Below are 17,616 nucleotides of genomic sequence, written 5' to 3' on the forward strand. Positions count from 1 at the left end.
CCATTTGAGTAGGATCAGGAGGTACTGCGTACATATGCTGGTTTACATCACATCCAAGTAGTAAAAAGCATTTTATTTTTTGCATTTCCTACCCACGTAAACTGCTGCTTTTAGGCTATCATCCCACAAAAGAAGCATAATATAAAAGAGTTCATTGTTAAGATTGGCCAGGGTCTTTAAAAAATGTACATGTTAAAATAGATGCAGTTGATGTCGGATAGAAGTGGGATTAATGGTAAAAGCCTTCCTTATATAAGAACAATATAATTTAGTGAGCAGGGGAAGATGAAAAGAGAATGTTCTTATTCTGCAGATGATGGAACTACAGCAAATGCAAATAAGTGGCCTGGAGAGAGGATTTGGCACTTGGCAACAGAACTCGGAAGTAATTGCCTTCCTATAACTTGCAAAACTGCACACAGGCTTGGTATGTGGCTTCATCTTTGAGAAGCTGTACGTTTTACATCCTTTGTCTTTCACAGGACAGGATGAAGTTCCTGATCATTTATTTCCTGGCAGCTGGTTTGATCGGTGTTGGTGTGCAAGTTGCTGCACAGAGAGAGGAGTGTGTCTTTGAGAGGCTGAATGAGAAGGATGCCCAGTTTTGTAGGTGAGCTCATTATTCCCTCACATTTCCCATAGAAACACAGCCCAAGGGATCATTTTATTACATCACGGCCCCTGACAATGTGATAAGCAGTTTATTTGATTATCAGAGTGGTGCATGGTAGTAACATTTTCATATTTTGCACAATGGGCGCAGCCAGAATTTATGTTAGGGGGGTAGGCTTTATGCTGGGGGGAGGGGACGGGGCAGAACCTCAGTTAGTTAAGTATATTCATTTATTAATTTACTGCCCACTGCACCCCCCCCAGCTACATCCATGTTTGCACACATTGTGCCAGAATTTCTGGTAGATGCGATGTAACAGTTTTTGGGTAGGAGAAGGTCTGCATGTGCTTAACTCTTCTATTGAAACAAACTGGAATTAGTTGTACTTAACTTTGGCTGCATCTCGCTTCTTATTCTGGAATTTTAGAGTGTTGTAGGAAGGTGAGCTGAGGCGTCCTGAGGGCCAGCAGGGCGTGGTTTGTTTCTTGCATTTAGCCCATGGGCCTGAGGGTCCCCTGCCCTGATTTATAGTAGGAATATTGTAATCATGCTACTCACACCTTCTGACTTTGAGTTCTCCATCACTACTGTACTAAGCTATTAAAAAAAGTTCCATGGTAAATTCCTTTCTGTACAGAAATGATTTTATAAGAATCATGTAATCTTTGAGAAGTCCTTGGCCACATCACATCATTTTGGGTTAAGTTTTGCCTACATTAAGAAAGCCTCTACTATTTAGGCCCTTCTTAGTCTGCATCAGGGGCACTTTGGGGAATGAGTTAATTGGCGCATTAAAGGGGAAAGGGAGGAAGAGAACTTTCAGTGATGTGGAGCAGATTGCAAAGAGATGGATGAATTAACCTGGAAAAATAGATAATAAGAGAGTCAAATATGGGATTGTTAGGATGCTTGAATAGACGTAATCTAAAGAATGAAAAGAACCTATTAGCTACACTTGAATTACTTTAATAGTGTGTACAAGGAAAGGTGCATTTTCAATATGGACATGTGAAGTGATTATTGTACGATGTGTTCCTGGTTGTAGTGACAGAACTCAGGTGTGCAAACTTATTCTGTATTAGTTTATCCAATGCAAGCTTTCTTCTGGGGGCAAGGTGAATATATTTAAAATTTATACTTTTCCTAGAATGCTGCTGATCATCAACAACTCACTTCTTGTTTGGAGTCTTTTGTAAGATCTCACTCCAGTTTTATGTTGCTTACAGAGGAGATTTAGAAGTTTTGTATCCAGAGCTGGGAGATGTTGGCTGTACATTTATTCCAAAGTGCAACCAGTACCGTCAACAGATCAGCACAGAATGGACCAGCCCAAATATCAGATACCACCAGGCAGATAAGGTAAGGCAGCAGTGGTGTCATTTTGTGAAAATGTTTTTGTTCATGTCAGAGATATTTTGAATACAGACCTGTCATCAAATCACATATCATCTTAATATTTTTTTTGTAATAGTGTTTAATATCAGAAAAGCCTGCAGCCCAGGGATTGTTTCATGAAATCCTGTTTGTACTGTCACAAGGTGGTGACATGAATAAAATTTCAGTGCATGATCAGGAAAATCCAGGTTCAAATGTTCAGGTTGCTTTTAGCATGTCAGTAGGAGGGATTTAATCATATACTGGGAATTTAGGTTTGTGCAATTAAAGTATGTTAAAGTGCTCTCTTGCAATAAATCCACTTAAAAAAAACTTTTTGTGGTTAGGAAACCAAAGGGAAAATGCACCAAAAATGTGAGATAATTGACAAGAAGATTTATAACTTCCCTGCAAGCAAATCAGGATTCTGTGTTCATTGTTGTATAACCCCCTGCAACAAATCAGAACAAATGCTCAGTTAAGAGCGGACATTGCATAAGCTCCATGTAAACCTTGTACAATAAGCAGGTCATTTGGAAGAGCCCCCCCCCCAGACATGAGCTCCCTGGGTGAGAGCCAGTCACTGTCCCTCAGCTTGATCTCCCTCACAGGACTGTTGTGAGAATAACTGGATACGGAGCACTATGTGCTCATTAGAGGAAGGGTATGATAAAAAGTAATAAGCAGCCGGATAAGTTGAAACAAGCACAACAAACACAAGCAGCACAGCAGCAGCACCCTGGAACTCTTTTAGCAACAGCATTCTGGGAGCCCCTCTTGTGGCACTTCAGCATCATTCCTGCACTGTTGATCCCTAGGCACATCTTCTAGAGGAGCTCTGCTAGTTGCTTCTTTCTTCTTTTCTGTTTTTACAAGGATCCAGGCGAAAGGGAGGGATCACACTTGCAGAAATGTTTGTTTAGAAGAAGCATGCACAGATCCTTCAAAAAGCATGAAAGTGTCACTTTCTTGAGATAGTGGGAGAGGTATTGGCTATATTCTATACTGGGCATGCTATTATTTGGTATAAATTCACATCCCTCATCCTTAGCATTTCCTTTGTTGCCTCCCAGACCCTGGAACTTGCATGGTGAGCCATATGGTGCAAGTGACATCTAGTGGCCCCATAATATATTGCTTTTAAATGTATCATTTCTCTGTACTGTATATCTTTATTAGTCTGGGATAAAGAATTTCATTATCAAATTTCCTACAGGGTCTGGGGCACAATTTATGTGGAAGTCCTTTTGCTGTTCTCTCACAGTGCCAGTCCATTTCAGTGGAGCTTGCAAAGAACAGCTTCCACGAACTGCATTGGCACTGTTGTACTTCAGTCCCACAATTCTCAATTGGTGACACAGAATAATAAAAAGGGAGGCTGGATAAACACATGTACACAATCTGGTGGAAACTGGAGAATATTGGACTCAGCCTAGACCAAGCAATATTAGGCCCAAAGGCACAGAGCCCCTGCCCTATTATCTTTCAGAAGGCTTTGAGAACAGGTCAACTGCAGGCAGGCAAATGTTGTCCCCATTGTCAAGGATGGGGAAAAACAGTATCCAGGCAAGTACTTTACATCAATAACAGGAAAGGTCCTAGAACAGATAATTAAATAGTATATTCCCCTATGCTGTCCTTGCAGAGAAGCTGGAAAAATGTGGGCAAGACACATGTACTTTTAGGTGGGTTTGTAGCTGGTTGACTGACTGAACCCCATAGCTCCCTGCTGTACTGGAAGCGAGTGACAAGTGAGGTGCTGCAGCATTCTCTTCTTGGCCCGGTGTTGTTTAACATCTTTTTAATGACTTGGATTGGAAAATGTATGTCCAATAAGTGAATATAGACTGGGGTTGTTGTTGTGGTTTTTTTTTTGGGGGGGGAGAGGGATTGCATACCCTCAATCATTTCTCGGATTCAACAGCAACAACAACATTAATAGCCCACCCATCTGACTGGGTTGCCCCAGCCACTCTGAGCAGCTACCAGCATATACAAAAACATAATAAAACATTAAGAATTGCCTTCATATGTCTTCTAAAGGTTGTATAGTTACTTATCTCCTTGACATCTGATGGGAGGGTGTTCTACAGTGTGGGATGAAGAAATAGAGGGGATGCTCATCAAATTTGTAGAAGACGCCAAACTGGGAGGGGTAGCTAATACCTCAGAAGACACAACCAAGATTCAAGGTGACCTTAACCGATTGGAGAACTAGACAAAGCTAACAAAATGCATTTTAATAGGGACAAATATAAAGTTTTACACATGATTGGCATCCATCCATCTCAAGAGACGACAGAGTGTGCCTGGGGGTGAAGTCAAAATGTTGTGTTAGCAGCACCAAAGTGACCTCTCTGGGGTGCCAGCCTGGGCAGTGTGGATGGAGGTCCTGGGCTGCCCAGAAGACAAGACCCCCTTTGGCCTCACTGATGGGGTCCAAAGGAAAGCAGAGCAAGATGTTTGGCATCAGCTTGGTTGCAGGAGTTGCTGGAAGGAGGCATACAAGATGCCATCCAACCATTTTAGGGACTTCACTCTGGATACTACAAGGCAGTGGAGGTTGGGGATCAGAGTTTTCCTTCTCCGAGATGGGCTCCCTTCCCAGGTTAGACATCTGCCCCTCACTTCCCTCTACAGAACATGCTGAAACCGCCGTTTTGACCGTTGGACCCACTCTTGGCCTTGGCTGCTCAATTGGCCAGAGCCTGTCTTCACATGCAGTGGAAGTCCCTAAGTCACCAAGGGTTTGAGACCCATTGGCTCCCCTCACCTGGTTTAGCTGGTTTGGCTGGGCCAGGGAGGGGATCAATGTTTGTTTACAAGAGGGGATGGTCCCTGCCTGCTTGAAGGAGGCAGTAGTAAAACCACTCCTTAAGAAATTGTCCCTGGATTCAGAAAACCTAACTACCAGTCAGTTACTAATCTCCCTGTTCTGGTTAAGGTTCTGGAGCGAGTGGTCGTAGACCAGATCCAGGCGCTTTTGGAAGAAATTGGTTTTCTGAATCCATTTCAATCTGGGTTTAGGCCTGGTTTTGGCACAGAAACTGCTTTGGTTGCCCTGTATGATGACCTCTGTCAAGAGAGAGACAAGGGAAGCATGTCCCTGTTAATTCTTCTCGACCTCTCAGCGGCTTTTGAAACCATCGACCATGGTATCCTTCTGGAGCGACTCTCCGAACTAGGGGTGGGTGGCACTGCTTTGCGGTGGTTCCCTTATAATTATTATTAATAATAATATTTTATTTATGATTTTCAATTGTATACATTTCAAAAATTTTACAATCATTTTAACATTTCAAGAACTTGACTTCCTTCCCCCTCTTTCTGCAGTTCCTTAAATTTATTTTTAATGTTTTCTACATGTCTAAATGAACTTAATTTGGTCATTTATTCATCTACTTTAAATATACAGTGGATGCTCGGGTTGTGAACGTGATCCGTGTGGGATGCACGTTCGCAACCGGCAGCATTCGCAAGCCGCGTCTGTTGCGATTCGGCGCTTCTGTGCATGCGCAAGGCACGATTTAGCGCTTCTGCGCATGCATGACCACCAAAACCCGGAAGTAACCCATTCCGGTACTTCTGGGTTTCCGCAGTCCGCAACCTGAAAAAACGCAACCTGAAGCGGCTGTAACCCGAGGTATGACTGTATACTCTTACAAAACTGCAGGTTATTACAGTTTACTTGTAAATATTCAATAAACCATTTCCATTTTTTTATAAAAAGTTTGTTATCTTAATTTCTGACTTTTCTGGTAAGTTTTGCCATTTCTGCATATTCCGTAAGTTTTTGTATCCATTCTTCTTTTGCTGGGACTTCTTCTTCTTTCCATTTTTGGGCAAGTAACATTCTTGCCACTGTAGTTGCACACATGAATAAATTTCTATACCATTTGAGTAGTTCTCTCCCTATAACTCCCAAAGTAAAGCTTCCGGGGTTTGTTTTTTTTACAAACATTATTTTAAACATCTTTTTCATTTAATTATGTATCATTTCCCAGTAAGCTTTAACCTAACTACAAGACCCCCACATATGATAAAAAGAACCTTCTTTCTCTTAACATTTCCAGCACTTATTTGATTTGGATTTATACATTTTTGCCATTTTACTTGGTGTTAGGTACCATCAATATATCATTTTCATATCATTTCCTCTTGGACCATAACATGCTGTAAATTTTATAACCATATTCCACAATCGTTCCCATGCTTCCATATCTATATTATGACCAATATCTATTGCCCAGTGTACTATTGAGAATTTTACTTGCTCATCCTTTGCCTCCCGTTCTTTTGGTAAAGGGGGAAGAATTGTTTGGTAAGAAAATGATTGACTTAGGGGAGGCAGGACTCAAATACGCTTCCTAACACTTTTGCTGCTTGTTCTCTACTCTCTCTCTCTCTCTCTCTCTCTCTCTCACACACACACACACCTGTCAACCCCTTTAAATACATTCACATATGGCAAATGGGATAGGATTGAGGATGCTGTGGCAGAAGCTATTGCTACTACTATTAATATTATTAAATTTAATTTATATGCCACTTATATGACAAAATGCCTTCTAACTGGTTTACATATATATAATACATATACGTATATAAAATACATAATTAAAATACAGTACACAATAACAATTTGATCAGAACCTTGTAAATTTTAATTAAGAATGTTTTAACAAAACAAACCATTTAAAAGCATGATGCTTAAAACACTTTAAGAAAAAAACACCCCTGTTAAGACAATGAAACCAAAAGTTCATATTCAGGTGAATGCTTGCCTAGACAGAGGTGTCTGCATGAGCCAGCAGAACGTCCATACTGACTGATGGACCTTCTCAGCCAGTGAAAAATCCTTCCCCTGTGTTATCACAAGCGAATACTCATCAGACTGTGGCAAAAGGAACTGGCTTTCATTTGCAGATTGTCCTGCCCTTACTGAAAAATTTCGTGGAACATGGTTTTTGAGGTAACCTGGTCCAGAGTTATTTATGATTTGTTATGGAATTAGCAGGACCTTAAAACTGGCTTGGTGGTTCCTAGGGAGTCAGTGCAGAGCCCAGCCCTGGTGTGATATGTGCTGGATTAGGAGCACCAAGCGCCACCTGGGCTGTGGCATTCTTCACTAGCTGTAGCTTCCAGACATTGCAGTTGTCTAGAGGTGAGGGGGCCAGATTAGCCCTGGCCTGGAAAGGGTGCAGTTGACACTCCAGCTGAAGCTGTTTGCCTCAGAAGCTGCCTAGGCATCCATGGACAAACCTCCGCAGGCCTGCTGAAGTCACCCAGAACCTGTTCAGGGATTCACCAAGACTATGGTTAAGACTATGGTTAAGGCCAGTGAGGACATTGGGCAACAGGGTATGCAGTAGTCCAGCAGCATCGCCAATCAGTCCTGCAGATCCAGTGACAGATGCAGGCCTTCAAGGTCCACTGCAGGGAGAAGGGGTGTTTTTTGGCAAGCCAAATGGATATTTTATGGATCATAGCAACGTACCCCCTTCAGCCTCCTGGCATTGGTTACTGCTGCATTGAGTCCCCGGGGGCCAGAGCTGAGTCAGATCTCTTCACCCCTGGAGGTTCAGTTATACAAGCCAGGTCAGCTCCTTCATCCATAAGTCAAAGCATACATAAATGTGGGCTCATTATGCACAGACCTGGCACTGAACTCCAGTACAACCAAGTTAGAGTTTCAGTAGGCACCAAGTCACCAGTTCCCTGCCAGGTAGGATCAGGAGAGGGAACAGCCTGAGGCCATTGTCCCCTTCGACCTGTTTTTCTTACCTCTACCATGACCATACCATACCTTCCCCTCCCAGAGATACCGTGTTGCAGCTGATGCTCATACTCCCCTCTGCAGCTGCACCAGGCTCACTCCAGCACATTCCACTGCTCTCATCCTTTGCTGACACGGCAGTTATCTGCTTAACAGTTATTTGTCCATGCAGCCAGGAGCAGCTTATCTAAGCTCTCAGCAAAGCAGCTTCTCCCACCACTATTCTCCCTCTCCCCAAGAGGCTTATGTTGAGCCCACACACCACACTCTTATCACTCCTGTCCAGTGTTCGAAATTAGCTGGGCGCTAATTTTTTGCGACTGGCAACTGGCCTTTTGCGACTGGATGGAGATTTCCAGGAGCCACTCTTGGTGCCTAGCATCTCTGCCTGCCTGGCTGCAGTCAGCAGGTCTGCCAGGCATAGCGGCAGCAAAAGACATGCGTCTTGTTCTGCAGCTCCACCCCCGCCAAACACCTGATTTTCCCAGCAAGCAGCACAGCAGCAAAAGATGCACCTTTTTTTTGCTGCTGCGCTACCCTGCAGACTCTCTGATTTTCATGACAGCATTTTTCCCCCTGTGAGGCTGCCTGGTCTGGTAATGGGGCAGGGGGAAAAAGGGGGGGGGGGAGGAGGCTAGACATTTTGTTTGGGCAGCCACAAGCTAGGTCCCAGGAGCCACACGGCTCCTTGCATTCCTATCCCATCTCCCACTCAGGAATGACCCATTCTCCCAAGAATCACTTTCCTGAAGGACTGGCCCAAAGGCACTTTGGTGTGACCCTAGCTGGGGCAGCCTGCCAGTGGGAACCTGCTGCGTCTTGGTGGCTTGTCTTTTATAAGGTTATGGTCCGATCATTTCCAGTTGCCATTCCTCATAATTTACTAGCATGAACGTTACATGCTATGAGCTCAGTTATCTGAGTTATGGTCTCCTTGTATGTGGTTTATATTCTGATAGTGGCGTGTTGTGTTTTGGTGCTGTGGTACATTATAACTTATGTGCTGTTTTGGCAATGTGAGTGGGTGTGTTGTTGATGGGGGTGCAACTGTTTTAACATTCCCCTCTTCCCACGGATATTAATGAGCTGGAAATGATTTGTGCTGGATCTGGGGCTGGTGTAAACTTGTGTTGTCTTTGGGAGCATGCGCAGGGATTGAAGTGGTGTAGATATGGCATAAGCGTGCTCTTCCCTTGTGTTCCTCATGTTCCACCACTAACTTAGCCACATTTCAGCCATTCTGCTGGTGTCTGTTTGCCAGAATAGTGGCTGTGTCTTTGGCATTCCATTGTCACCTCAGATCTTCCATGGAATCCTGTGGCAGGTAGACCTCCAGGTGACAACTGAGCCTTAAATTACATACTTGCTAAATTATTCATTATTTATTTCCTTCCATTTATGAATCACTTCCTGCAAAACATCTTGAAGCAATAGAATAATAAACACATACGAAGCAACTTACACACAGTGTAAGGTAGTCTCTATGGGAGTATATTGTATTTAATTATGGGGTATCAGAGTTTTTAGGGGGTTGACCAGACTGGGATAGCTGGGATAGCAGGCTTGTTGGTTTTTGAATGTCTGATGTAGATTTTTTCAATTTCGTTGTTTTGTATGGGACAATGACAATAAAGATTATTGTATCGTATAAAGACAATTAAAATAATTTCTTACACAAGTTCAAACCCAGTAAGACATAGATTGCATGTCACAAATGATGTACCTACTTGAAATTACAAATTTACTAATCTAATTACAGATTATATATTCAATTACATATTGCCCGCTTGCCAGGATTAAGGTGTTTTATGAACATTCACATCTTGTTTATTATAAGTAATAAGATGTGAAGGTCAAACGCGTCCATAAAGTAAGGCCTGTGACCACTGCTTGGTCAGAGTTCACTTAAGCTAAGTAATATTTGGGCTGGATGTCTTTGAATTGGAGCATTTCACACCTTCACATTTTCACAGCACTTCCAAGTCTTGGAGGCAATTCACAAAAACACGATTTCAAGTATGCATGGTATCTTCCTGTTTAGATCAAATCTTCTGTAGCTGAAGATGCTGGGAATATATGGAAGAAGTATCAGAGGCAGACATCACTGCTAACAGCAAGCAGGTGGACTTGTTTATTCTCACACAAGTTCGAAATGCTTATTTTATGATGGAAAGACCACTAGATGGTACTGTTACCCTTGACATTTCTTCAGGGAAATTATAAATTGAAATGGAATTTCCCACAGGTTTCATGCAAAAGTTAACTTCAGCCGAGTGGGCAGAATTTCTGTTGAGTTCTGCTGCCACCTCCCTCTAAGAGGGTCACCTTCTGGTTGCCTCACCTCAAAAAGAATACTGTTGTACAGTGGGGAAAGGTTCAGAAAAGAGTAACCAAAATGAACAAGGGGATGGAGCAAGTCCCCTGTGAGGAAAGATCACAACATTTGGGCCTTTATAGTTTAGAGAACATGCGAGCAAGAGGCGACTTTATAGAAGAGTATAAAATTATGTGTGGCATGGAGAAAGCGGATAGAGAAAAGTTTCTCCCTCACTCACTTCATCACTCTCTGATGAAGCTGAATGTTGGAGGATTGGGAGAGACAAAATAAAGTACTTCTTCACACAGCACAGTAGTTCAACTATGGAATTCACTCCCAGAGGAAGTAGTAATGGCTGCCAGCTGGGATGGGTTGAAAAGAGGATTGGGCCGATCCATGGAGGATAAGACTATCCGTGGCTGCTAGCCAAGAAGGCCAGGCTCTGTCTTCATGGTCAGAAGCAGTCGTGTTCTGAATGCCAGTTGCTGGTGCCCGTGGGTCCCGTGGGCATCTGGTGAGAACAGGATTCTGGAATAAATGGGCCCCTGACCTTATCCAGCAGAGCTCTTCTTATGTTCTTAATATCTCCTGTACCTTCTGCAGCAAGCCAGCATCTCAGGATTTCAGTTAGAAGATATCAAGCCCAAATGTTATGTAACTTACATAAACTCTGGCCAAGCAATTGCCCAGAGGGCACAGCCTTTTATACATGGGTTAATCTGATAGTCACATTTCATTGATCTTATTATTTATTTATTTTATAATGTATACCACTTAATATAATAAAATGCCTAAAAACCACATCATTCAATAAAAATTCCTAAAAACTGGATAAAAACATAACACTGTTGTCTGTCACAAATAAAACTGTGCAGTTTACAAAGCAAAAACTAAATTTAAGACGCCAGGAATCCATGGGGACACATTTCATTTTAAAAGAGGTGTTTCAGGGCATAACTGTTACCGCCTCATAAGTTACCCAAGGGAGGGCACTCCAAAGGACGGGTGCGATGACCAAGAACTGCTTCTGTGTTGTTGCCAAGTGACAATCTGCTGATCATTGCTGGACTCAAGGGAAGTGGCCCTTTGGCAAACTTTAAGGGGATGGGCACCTTGTGGTCGACAAGTGGAATGAGTTCTGCATTCTGCTGCCAGGATATATGAGCTAGTCAGGAAAGGGGGAAAGGGACAATAAAAGGATGGCTAACTGGGATGCTACTGGCAGGGCTGGCCTGTCAGGCAAAATAATAAAGGTTCCCATAGGTTGCCAGAGGCCAAACCACTGGGGCAGTGGAGTGGCATGCAGCCATTGTTGCTGGCACAGTCCCTGGTAGGTGGGCACTGGCAGAGTTATCAGGGGGCTTTGGAGCCATTTCCCTGCCATGTCTACTTGTGTGTATTTCCCCTCCCAGATGAGCACACATTGGATAACAGCATAATGTGAATATAGGATTCCTTCTTCTACGTATGTAAAGGCAATAATTAGCATCTGTTCTAATTACTTTGCGTATAGGTTAAGAAAGAATTTTAGCAGTCGGTTAATGGTTAACCTCATAGTTGTTGATGCTGCTTAAAATTAATGGTCCTAAAAACAACTGTTCCGAAATAATTCTGAACCTCGACTCAGGCTGCAAGAAGATTGTTGATGTTAAACCTGTGAAAGAAGACAATGAGATTTATTAGATGGTGGTGGGGAATTTCACAACAAGGTTCAGTTTGCTTGAGGATGGAACTGCAAAAAGAAAAGAAAAAGGCACTGTAAGAGCATTTATTGAGTTACTTCAAATGAGCTAAGATGGGAAGAGAGGTAACTCCTGAAATAAGATACTTGGAATCTTGTAGTCTCGTTTCATAAAATAACAGTTTTGAGCTGTTGTGGTCCTTAGAATGTGAAACTGAGGTTTCAAAATCTTACAAAAAAACCAGCAGTTTTTAATAGACCTTATTGTCAATCTGTGTTTTCACTCAAATGCCCTCCATTGATGTAGATTTCTTGTTTTTTGTCTGACATTCCATTCAATAGAAATCTCTTTAAGTGCAGGCATCCAGGCAGCCGGCAGGGGGCGCTATGTGGATGGTATATCTATGAGTTTTCCTGTCTAAAATCCTACATGTGGCTCATTTACTAGACTTCTCCCAAATAGCTTGGTAGATTTCCAAACAAGTCTCTTTTGATTGAGGATGAATAGCACACAATGTGCTAAGGTTTGCAGCATGTGGTATTTTTTATTATTTTAAATTAGGCAATGGAAGAAGTGCACTGCGATGAGAAGCAGAAAGCTGGCTTTGAGATTCCATGTTCCCTGTCTTTGTTTTTGATTTTGTTTGAATACACACACGCACACACATTTTAACCTTTGAATGCCATGGGATGTTTCTGAAGTTTGAGGAGCGCCGCAATGCCTCCTTCATCCAAAGGACTGTCTGCAGGTGAGATAATGGCTGGAACCTGAGCATAGTAGCACACGAGAGTCCACATGCATGTTGAGTTGAACTGTACAGTGCAGGATCCTGTGTGTGTTTTTCTGTGTGCGTAAATGGACATCTGTTATCTGGAATGCAGCAAAAACTGCCCAGTACTGAACATTCTCCCATACTGTCAGAGGCATAATGTTAGATTTAATTGGAAAGTTTTTGCAACAGTCTTTGATATATTTCTATGGGAAGATGTTAGAAAGGGAGAAGGAGCTTAGGAGTTTTACTGCAGTTGTATATCTTTAAAAGGGTGTTGGAGTTTTAGCAGTCAAAGGGAAGGATCTTCTGTCTGAAATCAAGGGTTCCAGCCAGTTGGCAGCCAGACCAGAAGTCGTGCTGAAGCGAGACATATGCTTTTAGCTCTGTGGAACCTTCTTGAGAAGGTGACCCTCTGGACTGAGCTTGCTTGGACATCAGGTTCCCTCCCTGTCAGGTCGCATATGGATTTGAAGCATAATCTCTGCACTGAAACACCAACAGAAAGCATAGTCGAAGGTGTTGCTTCTGGGATCTAAAGACCTGCTTCATTCAAAGCTTCAGTGAAAATCCCATTTGCATTTCAAAAATCTAAAGTGCCATTGTATTTATTCTCTTTAAAATATTAAAAAGACATTTTCTTCCAGCCATTGCAGATGGTGTTCACATCCTATGGTAGAGATTAGCAACTGTCAGCCTGTGGGCCAAATTCATCCCCATAGGAGTATTTTTTGGAGCTGTGCTCCTATGGTAGAGTGCCTGCTTTTTGTATATGAGCTTCCAGGTCCAATCTTTGGCATTCCAGATAAAAGGCAGTCGTGCTGGGGAAGCTGCTGCTTATTGGAGTAGATGGACTAAATGGACTTGGCATGTGGAAGCTTCATATATTCCGTTGTCTGAACCTTAGTTTGTTAATTCAGAATTGTGAAGTCTGAGTAGCAAAGAGCTGTGTTGGCAGTTCACTGGGGAGTACATTACACAGCCCCTTCAGTAAAATTAGTTGTTGAACAATTTTGGGCAGAGGGAAATACAAAGCAGTAAGTAATGGAGTAAGTAATGGTAAATACAGTATTTCAGAAGAAGAGGAAGAGTTGGGTTGAACTCTATTGCGGGCTACATCTACAAGCAGAGCAACAGAATTATACTTCTGCAGTCATAATGCACATGAAAGTTATAGAGACTGGGAGATAATTTAATTTTCCCCAGGTTCAAAATACAGCACTTTGTCTGCTAAGAAAATGTGAGATCCTGAGAATTGTTCTGTATGTGGAGATTGTTCACTGACTAGTTATCCAGTAATGTCTCAGGAGGAAATACCGTAGTTAACTCTGTACCAAAGGAGAAGAACAAAAAAAGTGGGGAAAGCAATTTAAATATTTTAAGACTCTTGTAACAGTTGGTAGGAGAGAGACCTGACAGAACTCCAGTCAATTTATTGCCTATGATCCTTTGTGGTCATGCAGTCCTTTTTCTCTTGGCAATAATCAGCTAGAAACAGAAGTTTGCCACCACTGAGTTAACTTAGCTGCAAATAATTTTGTTTGGGTGGTTTTTCTCCTAGTTCTGCCATTTGAAGAATGAGCTCTGCAGCAGAGAGTAATTGACCTACAGTCCCTTTTACTGGAAACAGAATTAACACCTGCATCCACGAGGACTGTGCTTTACACATTTATTCCATTTAGTTTCAAGAGGAATATTTTCTATTTGTAAACCAGGAAAGGTTGAGCAGAAAGCAGCATCCCTCCAGTTGACTGGGAGTCTCCCTGTCCGAAAGCGTGAAAAAGGCCACAGTGACTAGTAAACTTTCTAGTTTTGCTTAATTGAAACCTGGATTTGCTATTGCTTCTTCTAATAGCATCCAGATGCTCCCATGTCTGTGGGAAGGGAAGCAAACTGGAATTGCCCTCATACAAAGTAGGGATTTCAGTGGACCCCTCAGGTATACAGAAAAATATATGTTTGTAAATTAAAAAAACAAAAGAAGAAAAATCCAAAATGGCCCTTAATATCATGTAAGAGAACAATCCAAGGGACACCTTGGTCAGTGGTATCCAGCGAAGCAGTTCTGCTAGTTCAAGGACTTTTATCTGTGCAGTGGAACTTCCCTGCCCTCTCACCTCCCTCAGTGGCAAGTCCAGAGCAGAGTATCAATGGGGTGGGGGGTGTATTGGCCAGCTCAATTACCCTGTAAAGGTTTGTCAGCGCTCAACCCCTTAATCTGCTCTGGGGCTCCTCCCTCCCAACCCTCCAGAGAAGTTTTATGGCACATGCAGGGAGCTGAGAGGACAGGGAAGTTCCATTGCACAAGCAGCTAAAAGCAGACCCTCCAAGGGTCCCTGTTTTCCAGGGATGTCCCTGATTTAGAGAAGCTGTCCTGGTTTCGGATTTGATCCTGGAATGTCCTGCTTTTCCTTAAAAGGTAAGGGTAAAGGGACCCCTGACCATTAGGTCCAGTCGTGGCCGACTCGGGGGTTGCGGCGCTCATCTCGCTTTATTGGCCGAGGGAGCCGGCGTACAGGTTCCGGGTCATGTGGCCAGCATGACTGAGCCACTTCTGGTGAACCAGAGCAGCGCACGGAAACGCCGTTTACCTTCCCGCTGGAGTGGTACCTATTTATCTACTTGCACTCTGACGTGCTTTCGAACTGCTAGGTTGGCAGGAGCAGGGACTGAGCAACGGGAGCTCACCCCGTCACGGGGATTCGAACCGCCGACCTTCTGATTGGCAAGTCCTAGGCTCTGTGGTTTAACCCACAGTGCCACCCGCGTCCCATGCTTTTCCTTAGGACGTCCCTATTTTCATTGGAGAAATGTTGGAAGGTATGGAGTTATCTGACCCCCCCCAAGCCGTCTGAAGGCATTCCTGTACAATATAGGGAAGGTTTTTAATGTTTAATAGTAAAATTACCATTATGGAATGGGACGTCCCTACGTTCATCAGAGAAATGTTGGAGGGTATGCTAAAAGTCCTTGCACTAGCAGAACTGTTTAGTTGGATACTGACCAAGGTTTCCCCTGGGTTGTTCTCTTAACTTGGTGATTAGTTTTATAATTTGTTTATGAAACTGTAAGAAGAAAACACAAATTATCATGTGTATTATCTTCATTGGGTATCTCCTTGATTTTTTTTCTTTCTCAGTGATCAAAGTATGATGCAATAAGTGCAGTTTTTCTCTTGGGATTTACATATTTCAATTCAGGAGAGAATGAGTCCAAAAGCCACATTCATGGCTGAGGTAACATTTGAATTAGAAACTTCTCATATTCTTAGTAACTGCACTGAGAGAAAGAGAGGTATAGTAGTTAAGGCGTAGTATAGTAGTTAAGAGCACTGAACCAGAGTCATATCCACATCATACATTTAAAGCGCACCACCTGAACAGCCATGGCTTCTCCCAAAGAGTCGTGGGAACTGTGGTTTCTTCAAGCTGCTGAGAGTTGTTAGGAGACCCCCTCACAGAGCTACAGTTTATTGCGCCCTGGACATACTACAGTTCCCAGGATTGTTTGGGGGGGAGGAGCCATGAGTGTGAAGGTGGTCTCAGAGTGTGTGAAATGTATGGCCTGGATGGGAACCTAGGGTTGGGGAGGCAAAGTTCACATTCCCCCTCAGTCATGAAATTCACCATGTGACCCTGGTCAGTCACTTTCTCTCAGTCTAGTCTTCAGGGTTGGATGGTAAGAGGGTAAGAAGGACGGGGGAAAGAACTGTGTGTTCTGCCTTGAGCTCCGTGGGAGAAGAGGGGGATATAAGTGTAATAAAGATGGAAACAGAAACACTAGGTCAACTCTCCCTTGTTCATGTTACGAGAAAAGAATAAAGAGCAATCTTCTTCCTCCTATTTTACAGTGGTAGTCCCCTTTATTTGTTCAACCCTTGGGGAGGCAGGGCACTCTACAGCTGTGCAAGAATGGCCTCTCTAACCCTGTCCTGACTGCACAGACAGCTGCCCGCCAGGGTTTTAGGCAGGGATCTCTCCCAGAGATGCTGCGGTTGCTCCTGGAGCTTTTGTATGCAAAACAGAAGCTGTGCAACTGAGCTATGACCCTTGTGTGTTAAATGTTATGGTGCTAATTAGAGTAGTGGCTGAAAGGTGACTATAACAATTAAGTGGATGGGTCTATCTGCTCTCATTTTCGGTTTGATGTATTAGTGCAGTAAGAACTATTATGTACACACTTCTGTAGTCCTGGGATTCAGCTGTACAGCTGCAAATAAAACATTTTAAGTGTGTTTTAAGTGCAATATAGAATGTGACACTAGATGGCAATGGTGAGCCTTATGGAATATTCAATGTATTTTAAAAAATGCTTTAAAAAAAGCATTTTCAGAATGTTTTTTATATGTTTGTGGATTCTACCCTGGTCACAAAACTTGCTAAACAGAAATACCAGAGTAAACTTGTATCCAATGTTGTCATGCAGATTTGAATGGAAAATGAGTATGGCATAGTATTAATTCTGTGTAGGCGAGACCACTTCAGGAGGCATTTTCAGGTACAGATTAGATTGTTTTCTTTATTGGCATATCTGCAGTTATTTGAACTACAGCATCTTCTCCTTTAAGTATAAGTGACATGGCCTGATTTCTAGACTTTGTGTGAATCACCGTTAAATTGGCCTACAATATTTTTTGAAACACAATTAGAGTTACTCCATGAGAGAGAGAAAATATTACAAATATGCCTCTTGCATGATTGATCCATGTCATCACTTTTTGGTGGTAAGCTTTTGCAGCATAGCTATAGCCCTCTAATATTCTGTCAGCGTTTGATCAGCTATTGAGATGTCTAAAACTTCTGAGAAGCTGGAGGCATCACTGTGGTTTCCAAGAGCAGAGAACATCCACTTGTCGAAATGGTTCTCCTCCTGCCAGGTATGCTTCCTTCCATGATGGGCACACAGTTGTTCAGTAGGAAGTTCGGGTTAGGCTAGGAACATCTGGATAGATGGGAAATGCTCCCTCCTTGTCTTGCAGACACCTCAATATTGCTTTGCTCAACCAAAAATAAATTGGAAAAGAAAATTGGACATTGCATCAATTTGGAGCAAGTTTATAAATTCTACAGCTAAGCAATCCCAATA

At 42.7% G+C, this 17,616-nt stretch overlaps 1 protein-coding gene across 1 annotated transcript in view; it reads left to right on the forward strand.

Annotated features, from left to right (window-relative positions):
- The first annotated feature begins 454 nt into the window (after positions 1-454).
- The window catches only part of PEBP4 (phosphatidylethanolamine binding protein 4), a 278,274-nt gene continuing 261,112 nt past the window's right edge, over positions 455-17,616 (forward strand). Inside the window, exons 1-2 of the mRNA XM_053367044.1 lie at positions 455-610; positions 1,840-1,972. Coding sequence (XP_053223019.1) covers positions 489-610; positions 1,840-1,972 — 255 coding nt within the window. The 5' untranslated portion in view covers positions 455-488. The remainder of the gene's footprint in view (positions 611-1,839; positions 1,973-17,616) is intronic.

This window comes from Podarcis raffonei, chromosome 15 (assembly GCF_027172205.1).
Source record: "Podarcis raffonei isolate rPodRaf1 chromosome 15, rPodRaf1.pri, whole genome shotgun sequence".
Lineage (NCBI taxonomy): Eukaryota > Metazoa > Chordata > Lepidosauria > Squamata > Lacertidae > Podarcis > Podarcis raffonei.